Source organism: Pristiophorus japonicus, chromosome 10, assembly GCF_044704955.1.
Source record: "Pristiophorus japonicus isolate sPriJap1 chromosome 10, sPriJap1.hap1, whole genome shotgun sequence".
Lineage (NCBI taxonomy): Eukaryota > Metazoa > Chordata > Chondrichthyes > Pristiophoridae > Pristiophorus > Pristiophorus japonicus.
The window spans coordinates 90788782-90810676 of record NC_091986.1 but is presented as its reverse complement, the minus strand read 5'-3'; the positions used below and the strand labels follow the sequence as shown (position 1 = coordinate 90810676).

The 21895-nt window shown below is 48.2% G+C and overlaps 2 protein-coding genes across 6 annotated transcripts in view; one reads left to right on the top strand and one right to left on the bottom strand.

Annotated features, from left to right (window-relative positions):
• Window positions 1–21895, bottom strand: part of ercc5 (excision repair cross-complementation group 5) — a 287038-nt gene that overhangs the window by 143996 nt on the left and 121147 nt on the right. The window lies entirely within an intron of this gene.
• The window catches only part of LOC139275024 (homocysteine S-methyltransferase YbgG), an 85244-nt gene that overhangs the window by 51292 nt on the left and 12057 nt on the right, over window positions 1–21895 (top strand). For 2 of the 5 annotated variants that reach the window (XM_070891893.1, XM_070891890.1), the window contains 2 exons: window positions 10762–10922; window positions 11092–11230. The exons of 1 other annotated variant lie outside the window; for it this stretch is intronic. In XM_070891893.1, the coding sequence (XP_070747994.1) occupies window positions 10762–10922; window positions 11092–11151 (221 nt within the window). In that variant the 3' untranslated portion in view covers window positions 11152–11230. Of the gene's footprint in view, window positions 1–10761; window positions 10923–11091; window positions 11231–13924; window positions 14166–21895 lie in introns of those variants that run through there. 2 more of the 5 variants (XR_011595658.1, XM_070891891.1) reach the window with 2 other exon arrangements.

Sequence of the window (21895 nt, the reverse complement as noted above, 5' to 3'; positions counted from 1 at the left end):
TTATTAAAGAAGCAGTAGCAGGATATTTGGAAAAACCTAATTCAGTCAGGCAGAGTCAGCATGGATTTATGAAAGGCAAGTCATGTTTGAAAAATTTGCTGGAATTCTTTGAGGATGTAACGAACAGGGTGGATAAAGGGGAACCAGTGGATGTAGTGTATTTGGACTTCCAGAAGGCATTTGACAAGGTGCCACATAAAAGGTTGCTGTACAAGATAAAAGTTCACTGGGTTGGGGGTAATATATTAGCATGGATAGAGGATTGGCTAACTAACAGAAAACAGTGTCAGGATAAAATGGTTCATTCTCTGGTTATCAATCAGTAACTAGTGGGGTGTCGCAGGGATCAGTGCTGGGACCTCAACTATTTACAATCTATATTAATGACTTGGAAGAAGGGACCGAGTGTAACGTAGCCAAGTATGCTAACGATACAAAGATTGGGGGGGAAAAGCAATGTGTGAGAAAGGCACACAAAATCTGCAAAAGGACATAGACAGGCTAAGTAAGTGGGCAAAAATTTGGCAGATGGAGTATAATGTTGGAAAGTGTGAGATTATGCACTTTGGCAGAAAAAAATCAGAGCAAGTTATTATTTAAATGGAGAAAAATTGCAAAGTGCTGCAGTACAGCGGGACCTTCGGGTACTTGTGCATGAAACACAAAAGGATAGCATGCAGGTACAGCAAGTGATCAGGAAGGCCAATGGAATTTTGGCCTTTATTGCAAAGGGGATGGAGTATAAAAGCATAGAAGTCTTGCTACAGTTATACAGGATATTATCCAGTTATACACCTGGAATACTGCATACAGTTTTGGTTTCCATATTTAAGAAAGGATATACTTGCTTTGGAGGCAGTTCAGAGAAGGTTCACTAGGTTGATTCCGGAGATGAGGGGCTTGATTTATGAGGAAAGGTTGAGTAGGTTGGGCCTCTACTCATTGGAATTTAAAAGAATGAGAGGTGATCTTATCGAAACTTATAAGATTATGAGAGGGCTTGACAAGGTGGATGCAGAGAGGATGTTTCCACTCATAGGGGAGACTAGAGCTAGGGGGCATAATCTTAGAATAAGGAGCCGCCCATTTAAAACTGAGATGAGGAGGAATTTCTTCTGAGGATTGTAAATCTGTGGAATTCGCTACCCAAGAGAGCTGGGTTATTGAATAAATTTAAGACCGAGATAGACAGTTTCTTAACTGATAAGGGAATAAGGGGTTATGGGGAGCGGGCAGGGAAGTGGACCCGAGTCCATGATCGGATCAGCCATGATCGTATTGAATGGCAGAGCAGGCTCAAGGGCCGTATGGCCTACTCCTGCCCCTATTTCTTATGTAATCTCTCAGCCATTAATTTAATAGTTAACTTTTTTTCTAATCTAGTTTCACATTCCCTCAAAGTTTCTTCTTTTACAGTCCAACATTTTTGTGTGATAATCTTTTTTTCCATGAGCATTTCAGTTCCAATGGTATTGTCATCATTGATTCTGTATGCTCCCCTATTTCTATCTTGTGTACCATACCAAGATCATTACTCACAATTAGATCGAGAATAGCTTCTGCTTATGTTGTGGAGAGAAAAACAGAGTTAACATTTCGGGTTGATGACCCTTAAAGGGTCATTGACCGGAAACGTTAATCTGTTTTTCTCTCCATCGATGCTCCCTGACCCGCTGAGATTTCCAGCATTCTTGCAGCGGGAGTTCGTGGTCGAGGAGGCCTACAAAAGGCCCGTCGGGAGTTCGAGCAGCGGGAGTTCGTGGTCGAAGAGGCCGATAAAAGGCCCGTTGAGGAGGAGTCAGCGAATTCGAGCAGCGGGAGTTTGTGGTCGAGGAGGCCTATAAAAGGCCCGTTGAGGAGTCAGTGAGTTCAAGCAGCGGGAGTTCGTGGTCGAGGATGCCAGCCGGTACAGCTGCAACAGGAAGGCAAAAAGGAAGCAAAAAAATCGAAAGGCGACATCACAGCCAAGGGGGTAAATGATTAGCTGGTGATTGGTAAGTAGTTGTTCGTTTTTTTTTCTTTATCAGTAAGTAAGCTTTTAGCATTGTTGTTGCCAAATTAAGTTTTTATATAAGGGTTAAATCATGGCAGGAGAGCTCGGACACGTGTTATGCTCCTCCTGTACTATGTGGGAAGTCATCGACGCTTCCGGTGTCCCTGACGACTACGTGTGCGGGAAGCATATCCGCCTGCAGCTCCTGACGGACCGCATTGCGGCACTGGAGCTGCGGGTGGATGAACTCTGGAGCATCCACGATGCTGAGAATGACGTGAAGAGCACGTTTAGTGAGTTGATCTTACCGCAGGTAAAGGGTACACATCCAGATAGGGAATGGATGATCAACAGGAAGAGCAGTGCAAGGAAGGTAGTGCAGGGGTACTGTTGGGGGGGATGACTCATCAGGGGAGGGCAGCAGCAGCCAAGTTCATGGCACCGTGGGTGACTGCTGCACAGGAGGGCAGGAAAAAGAGTGGGAGAGCTATAGTGATCGGGGATTCAATTGTAAGGGGAATAGATAGACGATTCTGCGGCTGCAACCGAGACTCCAGGATGGTATGTTGCCTCCCTGGTGCAAGGGTCAAGGATGTCTCGGAGCGGGTGTAGTGCATTCTGAAAAGGGAGGGTGAACAACCAGTTGTCGTGCATATAGGTACCAATGATATAGGTAAAAAACAGGATGAGGTCCTACAAGACGAATTTAGGGAGCTAGGAGCTAAATTTAAAAAGTAGGACCACAAAAGTAATAATCTCAGGATTGCTACCAGTGCCACGTGCTAGTCAGAGTAAGAATCACAGGATAGCTCAGATGAAAACGTGGCTTGAGGAGTGCAGAAGGGAGGGATTCAAATTCCTGGGACATTGGAACCGGTTCTGGGGGAGGTGGGACCAGTACAAACCGGACGGTCTGCACCTGGGCGGGACCGGAATAAATGTCCTGGGGGGAGGGAGGGGGGGGCGGGAAGTGTTTGCTAGTGCTGTTGGGGAGGAGTTAAACTAATATGGCAGGTGGATGGGAACCTATGCAGGGAGACTGAGGGAAGTAGAATGGAGACAGAAGCAAAAGATAGAAAGAAGAAAAGTAAAAGTGGAGAGCATAGAAACCCAAAGCAAAAAGGGCCACATTACAGCAAAATTCTGAAGGGGCAAAGTGTGTTAGAAAGACAAGCCAGAAGCCTCTGTGCCTCAATGCGAGGAGTATTCGGAATAAGGTGGACGAATTAACTGCACAGGTGGCAGTTAACGGGTATGGTATAATTGGCATCACGGAGACATGGCTCCGGGATGACCAAGGCTGGGAACTCAACATCCAGGGGTATTCAACATTTTGGAAGGATAGACAGAAAGGAAAAGGAGGCGGGGTGGCATTGCTAGTTAAAGAGGAAATTAATGCAAAGGTAAGAAAGGACATTAGCTCGGATGGTGTGAAATCTGTAGCGGTGGAGCTACGGAATACCAAGGGGCAGAAAACGCCAGTGGAAGTTGTGTACAGACCACCAAACAATAGTATTGAGGTTGGGGACAGCATCAAACAAGAAATTAGGGATGCATACAATAAAGGTACAGCAGTTATCATGGGTGACTTTAATCTACATATTGATTGGGCGAACCAAACTGGTAGCAATGCGGTGGAGGAGGATTTTCTGGAATGTATTAGGGATGGTTTTCTAGACCAATATGTCGAGGAGCCAACTCGGGAGCTGGCCATCCTAGACTGGGTGATGTGTAATGAGAAAGAACTAATTAGCAATCTTGTTGTATGAGGCCCCTTGGGGAAGAGTGACCATAACGTGGTAGAATTCTTTATTAAGATGGAGAGTGGCACGGTTAAATCAGAAACTAGGGTCTTGAACTTAAGGAAAGGTAACTTAGATGGTTTGAGGCGTGAATGAGCTAGAATAGACTGGGAAATGATAGTTAAAGGGTTGACAGTGGATAGGCAATGGCAAACATTTAAAGATCACATGGATGAACTTCAGCAATTGTGCATCCCTGTCTGGAGTAAAAATAAAACTGGGAAGATGGCTCAACCGTGGCTAACAAGGGAAATTAAGGATAGTGTTAAATCCAAGGAGGAGGATATAAAATGGCCAGAAAAAGCAGCAAACCTGAGGACTGGGAAAAATTTAGAATTCAGCCGAGGAGGACAAAGGGTTTAATTAAGAGTGGGAAAATAGAGTACGAGAAGAAGCTTGCTGGGAACATAAAAACTGACTGCAAAAGCTTCTATAGATATGTGAACAGTGTCATGTATGTAACCACAATGTAACACCACTGTATTACTGTATACACTCAACCTAGATGCACACCTTGACCACAAGGGGTGAACTTGTGGGAGACACTCCTTACCTGATCATACAGGTTATAAAAAGGGAGGTCCCACGCAGGGTCATCGTCTTTGGAGTCCTGTGAATAGAGTGTTACGGTCACAGAGTGACCTTGTCCCTGGAATGTGCCTTGTGTGGTTTCATACTGTAAAGTAAGGACTTTACATTGGCGACGAGAAACAGGAATTCATGACCCATGAGAATGGCCACAGGTAGCACAGAGGAACTGTTCTGTGTTGGGGAAGACTGGGACGATTTTGTCGAGAGGCTTTAGCAAAGCTTCGTTACGAAAGAATGGCTGGGGGATGCAGCGGCCGACAAGCGAAGGGCTCATCTTTTGACCAGCTGCAGACCAAAGGCTTACGCGCTCATGAAGAACTTAGTAACAGCCGAAAAGCCAGCGGACAAAACCTTTGAAGAACTTAGCAAATTGATCGAGGAGCACCTCAAACCGGCGAGTAGCATACATATGGTCCGACACAGATTCTACACCCACCGATGTCGTGAAGGACAGAACATACCGGACTTCGTAGCAGACCTCCGGCGTTTGGCCAGCCTCGAAGTTCACAGATGCCTGCAGGGGGGAGATGCTAAGGGAATACTTTATCAAGGGCATCGGTCATGCGGGAATTTTCCGCGAATTAATTGAGACCAAGGATTTGATCTTGGAAGCGGCGGCATTGATAGCTCAAACTTTCATGGCGGGGGAGGAAGAGACGAAAATAATATACGCGCACAATTCTGCCTCTAACGCGGCGATGGATCAGGGAGTCAACATCATCAATGCGACTCAGAGCCCCGCAGACAGGCAGGGGCAGTACGACACTCCCCAGGCAGCAATAGACCCCAGAGTAGGACTTCAACAGAGACAATGGCAGGCTGAACGGACATTCACACCATCACTGTGGACAATGCGGCCCGGGATGGGGCCATTGACGCCCACTAATAGGGTTCTTAAGAGCAGTCAAAGGGCCAGTCAGCGTGGAATGCCTGGCCATAGTCCCTTTGTTCCCAACAATGGAAACTTTAACTCATGCTGGAGGTGTGGGGGAAAACACTCAGCTAGATCTTGCAGATTTCAACAGTTTGTCTGCAGAAACTGCAATCTCAGTGGCCACTTAGCTTGAACGTGCAGGAAGTCTGCAACCAGACTAATATGAGGCGGATGGACCAGAAGAGAGTTCTTTGAGGCAGGATGACTTTTGGGGCAAATCGATGGACGCCGAGGTTCAGCGGGTCCATGTGGCGAATATTCACAGTTCATACACCAAAACGCCTCCAATGATGATGAGGGTTTTATTAAACGGTATCCCAGTACGCATGGAGCTGGACACTGGGGCCAGCCAGTCACTCATGGGTGTTCAGCAATTTGAGAAGCTATGGCCACTTAAAGCCAGTAGACCCAAATTAGCATGTATTGAGACACAATTACGGACTTACACTAAAGAAATCATTCCGGTGCTAGGCAGTGCAATGTTGGCTGCCACACACAATGGGCACTGTTGGGGAGGAGCTGGTTAGCCGAGATGAACTGGAAATGGGGGGGATGTTCACGCAATGTCATCTGTGGAGCGAAGTTCGTGCTCACAGTCTTACAACAATTCGATTCACTATTCCAACCTGGCGTTAGGACTTTCAAAGGCACTAAAGTAGTGATGCACATCACCCCGAACGACAGGCCAGTGCACCACAAAGCCAGAGCGGTGCCGTATGTGATGCGGAAAAAGATCGAGAGCGAATTGGACCGGCTGTTGAGAGAGGGCATCATCTCGCCTGTTGAATTCAGTGACTGGGCGAGCCCCATCGTTCCCGTCCTAAAAGCAGATGGCTCTGCCTGGATCTGGCGACTACAAGGCCACCATCAATCGGGTGTCCCTACAAGATCAATACCCGCTCCCGAGAGCGGTGGACCTCTTCGCCACGCTGGCAGGCGGTAAGTTGTTCACCAAGTTGGACCTCACATCAGCCTATATGACCCAGGAACTGGTCGACTGGTCGACGAATCTAAACTACTGGCCACCATCACCACGCACAAGGATCTGTTTGTTTATAACAGGCGCCCGTTTGGCATTCGATCAGCGGCCGTGATTTTTCAACGAAACTTGGAAAGCTGCTTAAATCCATTCCTGAAACGATCGTATTTCAGGATGACATCCGCATCACGGGTCGAGACATTGAGGAACACCTCCACAACCTGGAGGAGGTGCTACGCCGACTGGACCGTGTAGGCCTGCGACTCAAGAAGTCTAACTGTGTGTTCTTAGCTCCTGAGGTTGAGTTTCTGGGCAGGAGGGTTGCTGCAGATGGGATTCGGCCCACCGAATCCAAAACAGAGGCGAGGCGACTCGACGAGCACCCAGGCCCTGCAACACGTCGGAGTTGCGTTCATTCCTGGGATTGTTGAACTATTTCGGGAACTTTCTGCCGAACTTGAGCACGTTGTTGGAGCCGCTACACGTGCTCCTGCGTAAGAGTTGAGATTGGATTTGGGGGGGACTATCAGGAACAGGCTTTTGATCGGGTGCGAAACCTACTTTGTTCTAACAAGTTGTTGACCCTGTACGATCCCTGTTTTTTAAAAAAAAAAAAATTGGTTCTGACATGTGATGCATCGTCCCTTGCAGTCAGATTCAGGTGAATTTATAATGGGGAACAAAGAAATGGCAGACCAATTGAACAAATACTTTGGTTCTGTCTTCACGATGGAAGACACCAATAACCTTCCGGAAGTACTAAGGGACTGAGGGTCGAGTGAGAAGGAGGAACTGAAGGATATCCTTATTAGGCGGGAAATTGTGTTAGGCAAATTGATGGCATTGAAGGCCGATAAATCCCCGGGGCCTGATCGTCTGCATCCCAGAATACTTATGGAAGTGGCCCTAGAAATAGTGGATGTATTGGTGATCATTTTCCAACAGTCTATCGACTCTGGATCAGTTCCTATGTACTGGAGGTTAGCTAATGTAACACCACTTTTTAAAACGGGAGGGAGAGAGAAAGCGGGCAATTATAGACCGGTTAGTCTGACATCAGTAGTGGGGAAAATGTTGGAATCAATTATTAAGGGTGAAATAGCAGCGCATTTGGAAAGCAGTGACAGGATTGGTCCAAGTCAGCATGGATTTATGAATGGGAAATCATGCTTGACAAATCTTCTGGAATTTTTGAGGATGTAACTAGTAGGGTGGACAAGGGAGAACCAGTGGATGTGGTATATTTGGTGTACAAAATCAAAGCACATGGTATTGGGGGTAATATACTGACGTGGATAGAGAACTGGTGGCAGAGATTCGGGATAAACGAGTACTTTTCAGAATGGCAGGCAGTGACTAGTGGAGTGCCGCAGGGCTGGGACCCCAGCTCTTTACAATATACATCAATGATTTAGATGAAGGAATTAAGTGTAATATCTCCAAGTTTGCAGATGACACTAAACTGGGTGGCGGTGTGAGCTGTGAGGGGGATGCTAAGAGGCTGCAGGGTGATTTGGACAGGTTAGGTGAGTGGGCAAATGCATGGCAAATGCAGTATAATGTGGATAAATGTGACGTTCCACTTTGGGGGCAAAAATGCGAAGACAGAATATTATCTGAATGGCGGCAGATTAGGAAAAGGGGAGGGTGCAACGAGACCTGGGTGTCATGGTTCATCGGTCATTGAACGTTGGCATACAGGTACAGCAGGTGGTGAAGAAGGCAAATGGTATGTTGGCCTTCATAGCTTGGGGTTTTGAGTATCAGAGCAGGGAGGTCTTACTGCAGTTGTACAGGGCCTTGGTGAGGCCTCACCTGGATTGTGTTCAGTTTTGGTCTCCTAATCTGAGGAAGGACGTTCTTGCTATTGAGGGAGTGCAGCGAAGGTTCACCAGACTGATTCCTGGGCTGGCTGGACTGATATGAGGAGAGACTGGATCAACTGGGCCTTTATACATTGGAGTTTAGAAGGATGAGAGGGGATCTCATAGAAATATATAAGATTCTGACGGGACTGGACAGGTTAGATGCGAGAAGAATGTTTCCGATGTTGGGGAAGTCCAGAGCCAGGGGACACAGTCTTTAGGATAAGCGGTAGGCCATTTAGGATTGAGATGAGGAGAAACTTCTTCACTCAGAGTTGTTAACCTGTGGAATTCCCTGCCGCAGAGAGTTGTTGGATATGCCAGTTCGTTGGATATATTCAAGAGGGAGTTAGATATGGCCCTTACGGCTAAAGGGATCAAGGGGTATGGAGAGAAAGCAGGAAAGGGGTACTGAGGGAATGATCAGCCATGATCTTATTGAATGGTGGTGCAGGCTCGAAGAGCTGGATGGCCTACTCCTGCACCTATTTTCTATGTTTCTATGTTTTTATTTCAGATTCCAGCATGCGCAGTATTTGCTTTTGTATTTTTGTTCAACAATCTAAGTATGTAAATTGAATATGTTTTTACCTATGGTATTTTGTTTTAAAGTATTGGGGGCTAGAAATTCACCAATTAACGCTCGTACTGTTTTTTAGCACTAATCGCGGTTACTGTCTCTTTTTATCGCCGAAATAACGCTGTAAAATAAGCTTGCAAAATGGTGATGGCGATAGTGGTAAAAAATGGTGTTGCACAACAACATTTGTGCGCCTAAATCGAAAATCCGTTTAAAAAAGAAATGGACCTTCTGCAAATGAGCAATTTTTTTTTCCGCCTGCTTTTTTTCAGCCGCTTTTTTCCCCGCGATCCTAGTCACATGACAGGGTGCGCCCATGCATGCACATTACACCCAAGGCTGAATCAGCCATTTTTGAGTTGATTTAAACAGCAGGATCGAAGACAGCAGAGTCCTCCTGTGCTTCGGCTGCCCCCAAAAGTTTGTCGCCATCCTCCGCCTGTTTCATGATGACATGCAAGCCGTGATACTGACCAACGGCTCCACCACAAACCCAATCAATGTCCGGACCGGGGCCAACCCTCTTCTTGATCTTCCTCACTACAATGCTCCACCTCACACTCAACAAGCTCCCCGCTGGTGTGTAATTAAACTACAGAACCAGTGGGAACCTGTTCAACGTTTGTCATCTCCAGGCCAGATCCAAGACCGTCCCATCCTCTGTCGTCGAACTACAGTACGCGGACGACGCTTGCGTCTGCGCACATAGAGGCTGAACTCCAAGTCATAGTCAGCATCTTCACCGAGACGCACGAAAACATGGGTCTTGCACTAAAAATCCATAAGACAAAGGTCCTCCACCAACCTGACCCCCCCCCCGCCCACACAGCACTGCCCCCCAGTCATCAAGATCCACGGCACAGCCCTGGACAACGTGGACCACTTTCCATACCTCTGGAGCCTCTTATCAGCTAGGGCAGACATTGATGACTAGGTTCAACACCGCCTCCAGTACACCAGCACAGCCATCGGCCGCCTGAAGAAGAGTGTCTTCGAAGATCAGACTCTCAAATCTGGCACCAAGCTCATGGTCTACAGGGCTGTAGTAATACCTGCCCTCCTGTATGGCTCCGAGATATGGACCATATACAGTAGACACCTCAAATTGCTGGCGAAGTACCACCAGCGATACCTCCAAGATCCTGCAAATACCCTGGGAGGACAGACTCACCAACATCAGTGTTCTCGATCAGACCAACATCCCAAGCATCGAAGCACTGACCACACTCGACCAGCTCGGCTGCACAGGCCACATTGTTCGCATGCCTGACACGAGACTCCCAAATCAAGCGCCCCACTCGGAATCCTCACGGCAAGCGAGCCCCAGGTGGGCAGAGGAAATGTTTCAAGGACACCCTCAAAGCCTCCTAGATAAAGTGCTACAGCCCCACTGGCACCTGGGAGTCCCTGGCCAAAGACCGCCCTAAGTGGAGGAAGAGCATCCGGGAGGACGCTGAGTACCTCGAGTCTCATCGCTGAGCATGCAGAAAACAGGTGCAGGCAGCGGAAGGAGCGTGCGGTAAACCAGACTTCCCACCCACGCTTTCCTCCAATGACTGTCTGTCCCACCTGCGATAGAGACTATTGGACTGTTCAGTCACCTGAGAACTCACTTTTGGAATGGAAGCAAGTCTTCCTTGATTTCGAGAGACTGCCAAGACTGACTGAAAAAAGCAGATGGGGGAGATTTTGAAGAAGGATTGTGCAAAACTCCCCCCAGCCGGTGTAAAACGTCTGGAAAAGTGTGGCTGAGGGAGTTTCCTCCGTCGACTATCAGAAGGGAGCATGTACAGTGTCGGAAAAGGTAGAATGACTCTTGCAGGGTTGTCAGAGTAAGTAATATTTTTAGTGATGCACTCCAATTACTTAAATTATAAATGTGACACCTGTTAGTATCGGTAGGCTTAGTGTTGCACCTTATTTGCCATGAATGATCGTCACACACTGAAGACTGCTTTTTGACATCGTAAAAGCTGTTTCTGCACTTCGATATTTTCCTCATGAACCATCTTTGCAGGGAAAGTTGTCGCACACCGCCGAGAGCAGTGGCGCACAGGCGGCGGTCCGGCCAAAGTATTCCCACTCGCCCAGCTTGAGAGTCGCATGGCAGGTCTGATGGGTGCCTCGCAGAGACCAACTACCCGTGGGGGGGAGCTGAGCCTTCATTTGAGAGTGAGGGTAAGTCCTGCAAAATCCATGCTCTGTGGGTTAGGGGTCGGGTAATGCGATATATTGTCTGTCATCGACATGTAATGCAGTAGTGGAGGCTGCACTATGTGAGCCTACTGATGTCACCCTGCCCTCTCCCCTGCTGCTAACCAGTTGTCTGTTGATTTCTATTTTGTAGATGTGGATTCCAAGGCCTCGCATCCAGAAGTGGAAGCTCCCATCTCGCCGGATGCTATAGTGGAGGACACAGACATCAGCCTCGCTGAGGACTCTCCACGGGAAGGAGGAACAGGAGGAGGACCAAAGCGTTAATTTGATATGGGGGGGGTGGGGGCGAGGGGTTGTGGTGGGTGTAGAGGAGCCCACGCAGGCACTAAGGACTTCAGCTGCAGCCACCAGTTCGTCGAATGAGGATACCACATTCCGTGGTTATCCAGCACCTGAGGCCCCGGGTCTAAGTGGATTGCAGCAACAAATACCCAGGGTTGAATCCCGTATGCTGTCTCTGCGAAGGCTGAGTGAAAGGCGGGCAGATGCGCATCTGGATTTGGTGGGACTGTGGGGAGAGCATCCAGCTCAGCCGACAGCTCCGAGGTCATGGGTGGGATCGGCACAAACATTGCAGCACTATCTGCAGACATAAGGGAGGGTTTTTCACTGCTTGTAGGTGCAACAAGGGAGAATACCAAGGCTGTCAATGCACAGTGGCAATTGACGGTCTCGACTCTTGGCACTCCAGTCCTCGGTGTCATGCCACCCACACTGACCGCACAATGAGTGGTGAGGCTGAGCAACAGCCTCGCTACAAAGAAGCCGGGCCTTCCACAGCTCCAGCTTCTCCAGGGGTTCGAGTGGCATCTCCTACTTCTCTTTCCCCCCCCCCCCCCCCAAGAACACCGGTGTCCTGGGCACATTGCTAAAAAAACATCTTGGGGCCCAATGTGGGAAGGGGTGGGGCAAGGGCAACAATCGATGGGGTTGGGGGTTTCAAATTTGTTTTGCTGTTATTTAAATAAAGCTTACAAAAATGTTACCATTGAAAACATTTTATTCAAGTTACTAAATTAAAGTTTACAAAATGTTATCAATATAAAAATGTTTAATAAATTTAAATTTTTTTTTTCACCTGAACCAATCTTATGAAGTGTCTCATTTTCAGAATAGCGGGGAAATAGTCAACATGGTGGGATAGAGTGGGCAATCAATGATGAAACATGTCATTCAGCATTCGTGCAAAGCATCGAGTTATCAGCTGCTGACGTAAGGCTTTTGCAGTGGGGAAAGCTCCTTGAGACCTCCCCTGTCGTGGTGGGGTGATGGTGGCATGGGATCATCGACAGGCTTCTCATCCTTCTCCCCCCCCTGCACCCCCCCCCCCCCCCCCCACCTCTCCTGAGGTGGTCCTGCAGTCTGCAGTGGCAAATTCTGTCCCCTCATGATGGTTGAGTTGAGTAGCATGCAGCACACCACAATGAGCTCAGCGACCTGCTGAGGGCAGTATTGCAGGGAGCCTCCAGAGTGGTCCAGGCATCAGAAGCGCTGCTTGAGCACTCCAATTGTCTTTTCGCCGATATTGTGTGTGGCTACATGGCTGTTATTGTAGCGATGCTTGACTTCTGTCTGAGTGTTGTGGAGGGGGGTCCTGAGCTAGGTGGCGAGGCTGTAACCTTTATCCCCCAGCATTCAGCTCTGGCCTTGTGGCTGATACTCAAGCAGGTATGAGACACTGCTCTCACGCAAGATGAAAGCATCATGGATGCTCCCTGGAAATTGTGCTTTTACTGCCATGATGCGTTCAGTATGGTCGCAGATGATCTGTACGTTCAGTGAGTGGAATCCCTTTCGGTTTCAGTAAACCTCTGGATCATCTAAAGGTGCTCGACGTGCATACAGTCAATGGCAGCCTGTATCTTGGGGAAGCCAGCAATTCATGCAAAACCCCTCGCCCCCTCATTCTGTACCTCCCTGGTCATTGGGAAGTTTATGAAGTCCATCCTGCGTGCATACAGTGCAGTAGTCACCTGGCGAATGCAGCAATGTATAGCGTGCTGGGAGATGCAGCATATGTCCCCTGCTGATGCCTGAATGGAGCCGGAGGCATAGAAGGCAAGTGCCGCAGTCACTTCCACCTTAATGGGCAGTGACGTCCTCTTCCCACTTGTAGGTTGTAGGTCTGCCTTTATGCGCTGGCATATCTCTGTGACCACCTCTTTTCAAAAGTGCAGCCTTCTAATGCACTGTTCCTCAGACAGGTGCATGTATGAGTACTGTTCCCTGTAAACTCGTTGGGGGGTAATGCCTCCTCCCCATACGTCTGAAAGCTCTTTGATTACGCTCATAATGCTGTTGAATAAGCCGCCTTCCAGCTCTATGCTGCATAGAAAACGCAGCGAGTATTAATGGCAGAGATAGCATAGGTCCCATTCTTTTAAATGTGCTTAAAAACAAAAGTATAAACCCACAAAAAGCTTAATCTGTACAACGCAGCCTTGCCTCCAAATCCTTTTATGCACTGAACTCTTGCTCCGTTTTTCAAGATGGCGCCGGGTGCGTCGTGAGCCTGACTTGGTAAGACTTGATTTTTTTCGGGCGGGTTTTTTCGGCAGTGGTAAAAATCAGCGAATTTTGCAAAAATGGCTATCGCGGAGCATTATACGACGATTGACGTGATTAAAAATGGCAAAATAAAAAGGCGGATGATTTTTATCACCAGCGCTAAAGCACTGGCGAAACTTGCAAAATGGCGCTAAATTTTTTTAGCACCAGAAAACACTTTTACCGCTCAAAAATGGTGGTAAAATGGGCGCAAAACTGGCGAATTTCTAGCCCTGAATGTATTTTATTTTTCAATAAATATATAAATTAGTACTAACACAAATAATGACCTGGATTTTGCATTTTAAATAAGTGATGCAAACAGCAAATTGGACAGCAACTTCCAGAGTATGCATATGTGCAGTTAAACGTGGAAATCCAGAAGTTGTGGCCTGAGTTATTCTGTTCCTCCACAGGCTGCATGATAACAGTACCTCACCGATTCTGCATTAAAATCCATGTAAGAGCGTGAAGCTGCAGTACTTGGCCATTGGTTACCCACTGAACATGGCAGGAAAAGTTAGGGCTGGTGCATTCAGGTGCAAGTGAATTTTTAATGGCTTGATAAGTCAAGGGAGAGCAGCGAGAGCAACGCAGATATAAGGATCAGTGGGGACAGAGGAAAGAAAATTAAGGACAAACGTCACAGGACAGCAGGTAGGTGATTCATTGGTGAGTATCACTGTTGTTTTTTCTTCTCTTAAGTTAGGGCAGAGGGGTATACTAAAAACTTTAGTTAATCTAATAAGTAGGAGCGTGGCATGGCAGCTCAGTCCCGTGCAATGCACATCCTGTGTCATCTGGGAAGTTGTGGCCACTTCTCATGGCCTGGACGACCACGTGTGTGAGAAGAGCCGCCAGCTAGTGCAGCTCGAGCTTCGGGTTTCGAAACTTGAGCGACGGCTGGCGTCACTGCAGTGCATCTGCGAGGCTGAGAACTTCGTGGATAGCACGTTTCAGGAAGTGGTCACCCCGCAGCTTCAGAGTGTGCAGGCAGAGAGGGAATGGGTGACTGCCAGAGAGACAGTGAGGACCAGGCAGGTAGGGCAGGTGTCTCCTGTGCACATCACACTCGTTAACCAGTTTACAGTTCTGGATACTGGTGAGGGCGATGGCTCCTCTGGGGAGCACAGCCGGAGCCAAGTCTCCACAATGGGGGAGGAAGAAAAGTGGAAGAGAAATAGAGGTAGGGGATTCGATAGTTAGGGGAACAGACAGGCGCTTCTGTGGCCATAGATGACTCCAGGATGGAATGTTGCCTCTCTGGTGCCAGGGTCAAGGATGTCACTGAACGGCTGCAGGTTATTCTGAGAGGGGAAGGGAGCCAGAAGTCATGGACCATATTGGCACCAATGACATAGGTAGAAAGAGGGATGAGCTCCTGGAGGCAGATTGTTGGAAGCTAGGAAAGGGATTAAAAAACAGGATCTCTGGTTTACTCTTGGTGCCACTTGCTCGTGAGTACAGAAATAGGATGAGAGAGAAGATGAAATACGTGGCTGGAAGGATGGTGCAGGAGGAGGGCTTTAGATTCCTGAGGCATTGGGACCGTTCCTGGGGGAGGTGGCACCTGTGCAAGCTGGATGGGTTGCATCTCAACAGGGCCAATATCCTCACGGGGGATTTGCTAGTGCTGTTAGAGAGGGTTTAAACTAGCTTGGCAGGGGAGTGGGAATCTGAGAGTAGATTCAGAAAGAAGAGAAGAAAATCTGGAAATGGAAGGAAGAAAATTAGTAATCAAGTTTAGAAGGCAGAGGAAACAAAGACTAGAAAATAGACAGAGTTTGGCAGTGCTAAATGGTATATAATTCAATGCCAGGAGTCCAGGGAATAAGGCAGATGAGCTGAGGGCACAGATAGACACGTAAGAGTATGATATAGAACCAGTGGATGTGGTGTATTTGGATTCCCAGAAGGCATTCGGTAAGGTGCCACGTAAAAGATTACTGCACAAGATAAAAGTTCACGGAGTTGGAGGTAATATATTAGCATGGATAGAGGAGTGGCTAACAGAAAACAGAGAGTCAGGATAAATGGGCCATTTTCCAGTTTGCAAACAGTAACTAGTGGCGTGCCGCAAGGATCGATGCTGGGCCCTCAAATATTTACAATCTATATTAATGACTTGGATGAAGGGACCGAGTGTAATGTAGCTAAGTTTGCTGATGATGATGGGTGGGAAAGCAAGTTGTGAGGAGGACACACAAAATCTGCAAAGGGATATAGACAGGCTAAGTGAGTGGGCAAAAATTTGGCAGATGGAGTATAATGTGGGAAAATGTGAGGTTATCCACTTTGACAGAAAAAATAGAAAAGCAAATTATAATTTAAATGGAAAAAAATTGCAAAGTGCTGAGGGTCCTTGTGCATGAAACACAAAAGTTAGTATGCAGGTACAGCAAATAATTAGGAAGGCAAATGGAATGTTGGCTTTTATTGCAAGAGGGATAGAGTATAAAAGCAGAGAAGTCCTGCTTCAACTGTACAGGGTACTGGTGAGGCCACATGTAGAGTACTGCATATAGTTTTGGTCTCCGTATTTAAGGAAGGTTATACTTGCATTGCAGGCTGTTCAGAGAAGGTTCACTAGGTTGATTCTGGAGATGGGGTTGACTTATGAAAGTAGGTTGGGCCTATACTCATTGGAGTTCAGAAGAATGAGAGGTGATCTTATCGAAACATATAAGATAATGAGGGGACTCGACAAGGTGGATGCAGAGAGGATATTTTCACTCATGGGGGAAACTAAAACTAGGGGACATAGTCTCAGAATAAGGGGCCACCCATTTAAAACTGAGATGAGGAATTTCTTCTGAGGGTTGTAAATCTATGGAATTCTCTGCCCCAGAGAGCTGTGGAAGCTGGGTCATTGAATATATTTAAGGTGGAGATATGACAGATTTTTGAGAGATAAGGGAATAAAGGGTTATGGGGAGCGGGCAGAGAAGTGGAGGTGAGTCCGTGATCAGATCAGCCATGATCGTATTAAATGGCAGAGCAAGCTTGAGGGGCCATATGGCCTACTCCTGCTCATATTTCTTATGTTCTTGGATACCAAGGGCTCAATACTGCAGAAACTCTAGAGGAGTATAGAAAGGTCTGGGGTGAAATTAAAAAGGAAATTAGGAAAGCAAAGAGAGGGCATGAAAAATTTGCACACCAGCTACACATTTAGGAAGTGGTATCTCTTTCTGTTTCTGAAAACATCTGCATTCTGGAATGATGCTCGCAAGGCCACGTATGTGCAGTTAATTGCTCCTTGCACCCTAGGGAAGACCGCTATCCTGGCAAACCCACATGCTCGCTCATCCTCTTTCTCCCTGGTCCTTGAGAAAATAATGAAGTCTATTCTGCGTATGTAGAGTGCCTGTGTGACATCGTGGATGGAGCGATGTGCTGCGAATTGTCAGACGCTGCATATGCCCCCTGATGCAGCCTGGAAGAAGCCACAGGATTAGAAGGTGAATGCCACCGTGACCTTCACTACGACGGGCAGCACAGTCCTGGTGCTGATGTGAGGCTGGAGGTCTGCTGCAGGAGATGGCATATCTTTGTAACTACCTCCTTTTGGAAGCGCAGCTTTCTGACGCACTGTTCCTCGGACTGGTCCAGGTATGAGCGTGCCGCCGGTGAAACTGTGGAAGGTATGGCCTCCTGTACCGAAGTCTAGGGGCTGTCATCCTTTCTCTGTTGACGCCACCTTGCTAGACAATGTACAATGCGACACCGGAGGCATAGTAATGCACCCATCAAAGTTTAGCAAATTACTTTTTCTAACACTGAACTGTTATGTGCGTCTGCCCATGCAAACTCGGAGGCTCACGCACTGTGCTCTGTAAACATTGCACTGACTGACCTCCAAGGGAAGCACATTCTCACCCCTTTAAGTAGCCGCCAATTAACGACTCTAAGCCTGTACCGGCTGTTTTTCCAGACGTTGTTATTGGTGGGCGCTCGGTGAGGTGCACGTACCGAATTTAGTGACCGGGGCACAAGCGTGCGTGTTGCACCAGGATTATGTCATGATCGGAGTGATCGTCAGCAGCCAGGTGCTAATAGTTTGCGCCCCCAGTCATCCTCGAATGAATTTTCCATCAGGGCGCTAAAAGCTCCGCGCCCGGTTGCTAAGCTCTAACGCTCGCATTAACGCCCATTCTGGCCGCTAGCTGAGGTTATAGGCAACTGAAAATCCAGCTCCATGAATTTAAAACTGGAAAAAAGCACAGATTTTCTTACTATCCCTGCCCAGGTGCTGGCTAGGAATAACACACCTGAAGTGTGTTGCTCAATTTCTGGGATTTTGTTTCCTGGGTCAATAACATGGCCTGGGAATGCTCCCAGAGCTGGCCACCTCCTGGCTGGGGCTAATGCCAGCAAAATGAGCATGAAAGACAGTGCAGTCAGAAGCATCTCCGTCCTGCCACTGCATGCTGGGCCTTTCAGATTGTGGCTATCTGGCTGTTGGAGATTACCTGAAGATAGCCGGCGGGAGCGGGGGATCCTTCCCAGAGGACACTTAAAGACCCTCCATTTGGCAGGAGTGCTGGGCAGGCCTCAGCACCATGTTTCATTGAAAGGCCCTGTGTTAGGGAGCCTAGCCAGGAATGACTCAGGAAATGGAGGCGAGAAGTCAGGAATGCCCCCTCCTTACCTAGATGTGGCAAAAAGGTCTCTGCCCTTCATGAAGCTACAAGAGTTACAGCACCTAAACAAGCCATTCAGCCCAACTGGTTTATGTAGGTGTTAATGCTCCACACGAGCCTCCTCCCAACCCATTTTATCTAACCCTATCAGCATATCCTATATTCCTTTCTCATGTACTTATCTAGCTTTCCCTTAAATGCATCTATACTAATCACCTCAACCACTCCTTGTGGTAGCGTGTTCCACATTCTTACCACACTTTGGGTAAAGACGTATCTTCTGAATTCCTTACTGGATTTATTAGTGACTATCTTATAATTATCACCTCTAATTTTGGACTCCCCCACAATTGGAAATATTTTCTCTATGTCTACTCTATCAAACCCTTTCATTATCTTAAAGGTCTCTATTAGGTCACCCCTCGGCCTTCTCTTTTTTTTTCCCAAAAATATACTTTATTCATATAAAATTTTCACAATACATTGGAAAATAGCTCAGTACCTTGCGGTCAGCAATTCCATACAATTCATTTGGATGCTGACAGCAGTTCCATACAATGCACTAGGTTGCATTTCATTTCAAGGTACAGTTTGGTACAATCCGTAAATCATGTTACATGTAGTACTGTGCAAATGGGGATATTACATGGAGCAGATGAGAACAGGTTTACATTCGATTCCAGGATACATTTCAATACCGATCACAAATCACGTTACATGTAGCACTATGCAGATGAATGCAGTGCACGGACCAGATGGGGATACATTTATATTTCTTTACAAGTTACTAAACCGTGCAGAGACTTTCATTATACATGGCACAACACAGGTGTTTTTCAGTACATGGTGCTCTATGTATACAAGCAGATCAACAAGTACAGCCCGAGGGGGGTCGGATTCCATCCCCTGGGTTTACTGTGGTGGAAGGGCCTTAAACTGTGGCTCTTCCCCATCGTGCCTCTGCGGCAACTGCACCAATCTTTAGTGCGTCCCTCAGTACGTACTCCTGGACCTTGGATCGCGCCAGTCTGCAACACTCGATCGTGGATATCTCCTTGCTCTGGAAGACCAGCAAGTTTCGGGAAGACCAAAGTGCATCTTTCACCGAGTTGATGGCTCTCAAGCAGCAGATGATGTCTGTCTCAGTGTGCATTCCTGGGAACAGTCCGCAGAGCACAGAATCCTGTGTTACAGAGCTGCTTGGGATGAACCTCGACAGCAACCACTGCATTTCCTTCCGGACCTGCCTTGCAAAGGGGCAGTCCCAAAGGAGGTGGATGACAGTCTCATCCGCACCACAGCCAACCCGCGGGCAGAGTGCCGTGTCTCTGAAATCCCGGCTGTGCATGAAGGATCTGACGGGTAGAGCCCTTCTCACCGCCAACCAAGCTACGTCTTGATGCTTATGTGAAAGGTCTGGTGATGAGACATTCTGCCAAACGAGTTCGACAGTCTGCTCGGGGAACCGTCCGACAGGATCCATCATCTTTTGTAGTGCATCCAGAACCTTGCGTGCCGACCACCTGCTTTATGGCCTGTGGTCAAAGGTGTTTTTCTTGAAAAACTTCCACAAAGGACAGGTGCTGAGACATGGTCCAACTGGTTGGAGCGTTCCGCGGCTGCCTGGCCAGACCCATCCTTCGCAACACCGGGAACAGATAGAATCTCAGCACGTACTGACACTTGGTCTATGCACAGCTTGATGCAGCCACACACAAAGGTGGCCATCAGGATGAGGGTCACGTTCGGAACATCCTTTCCCCCCTTGTCCAGAGATTTGTACATCGTGTCTCTGCAGACATGGTCCATTTTCGATCTCCAGACGAAATGGAAGGCGGCTCGGGTGACTACCACGGCACAGGAGCGGGGTTTGGGCCAGACCTGCGCCATGTACAACAACACCGAGAGCACCTCACTACTGATGACCAGGTTCTTTCCTACAATAGAGAGTGAGCGCAGCTTCCACCATCCCAGTTTATGTTTTGCTTTAGCGATACGCTCCTTCCAGTTTTTGACGCACGCCCCGTCCGCTCCGAACCATATTCCCAAAACCTTCAGGTAATCTGACTTCACGGTGAAGGGAATAAAGGATCGGTCGGACCAGCTTCCAAAGAACATGGCCTCGCTTTTGCTGCGATTTACCTTTGCTCCCGAGGCCAGTTCAAACTGGTCACAGATTGTGAGCAATCCGCGGACCGACTGCGGATCCGAGCAAAAGACAGTGGCATCGTCCATGTACAGGGAGGTCTTGACCTGAGCGCCTCCGCTGCCTGGGATTGTCACCCCCGCTAATGCCCGCATCCTTCCTGATGGACTGGGAAAAGGGCTCACAAACGACAGAGGAGAGGGGACATCATTGCCTGACTCCAGACCTGATCGGAAAGCTTTTAGTTTCCCACCCGTTGATTAGAACTGTGCTACTGATATCTGTGTAGAGCAGTTGGATCCAATTGCGGATACCCATCTTGGAGAGCACGTCCATCAGATACGTGTGCGATATCCTGTCAAAGGCCTTCTCCTGGTCCAAGCTGATTAGGTGTCCATCCTCCTGTCCCACACATAGGCAATCGTGTCCCTGAGTAGTGCGAGGCTATCAGAGATCTTCCTGATGGGGACAGCGCAGGTCTGGTCAGGGTGGATCACCAGCTCCAGAGCAGACTTGACCCTGTTTGCGATGACCTTCGACAGGATCTTGTAGTCCACACTGTGCAGCGAGATGGGCCGCCAGTTTTTGATTTCCTCCCTCTCCCCCTTCTGCTTGTAGATGAGGGTGATGATGCCTTTCCTCATTGATTCTGACATACTGCCGGCCAGAAGCATACCCCCGTACACTTCCAGCAGGTCTAGGCCCATCCAGTCCCACAGAGCCGAATACAACTTGACCGGTAATCCGTCGCTTCCAGGAGTTTTACTCGTCGCGAGGGACCAGACGGCCCTTGTCAGCTCGTCCAGAGTTAGCGGGTGGTCCAGACTCTCCCGCTCCCACTCTCTGAGATAGACGACAGGAAAGACCGGGAGGCCACGCGGTCTGTGGGCTTGACGTCGTACAACCCGGCATAGAAGGATTTGCTGATCCTCAACATGTCAGGCTGCGAAAACATCACAGAACCATCTTCTTCCTTTAGGCTAGTGATCACAAAGCTCCCTGTGTACCTTTTGGAAGAAGAAACGTGAACACATCTCATCCTGCTCGACAGAGCGGACTCTGGAGCGGAAGATGATTTTGGAGGACTCTGAGGCAAAGAGCGAGGCTTGCTGGCCCTTCACCTCTTGGAGTTCCTCCGCGACATTGACCCCCATCGACTGTAGCAGGAACAGGTTTTGCATACTCTTCTGGAGTTGGGACAATTCCCTCTGTCTCCCTCTCACCTCCTGAACACCTTTGAGGATGAAGAACCTCTTGATGTTTGTCTTGATTGTTTCCCACCAGTGCATCGGGGAATCACAGAGGGGTTTTACGGTTCTCCAACCTTTGTAATCCCTCTTGAGTTCCTCAACGTTTTCCGGGGTCAGCAGTTTCAGGTTGAGCTTCCATATCCCCCTGCCAACTTTCTGGTCTTCCTGTGGGAGGCAGTGGTCAGAGAAGAACACCGGCATGACGTTGGTGGATCTGACCTTGAGCGTGTGGGACACAAACAGGAAGTCTATTCTGAAACGGACGGACCCGTCTGGTCTCGACCAGGTGTATCTGCGCGGTGCTCCATCTGCAGGGTTACTGAAGACATCGCACAGCTTGGCATCTTT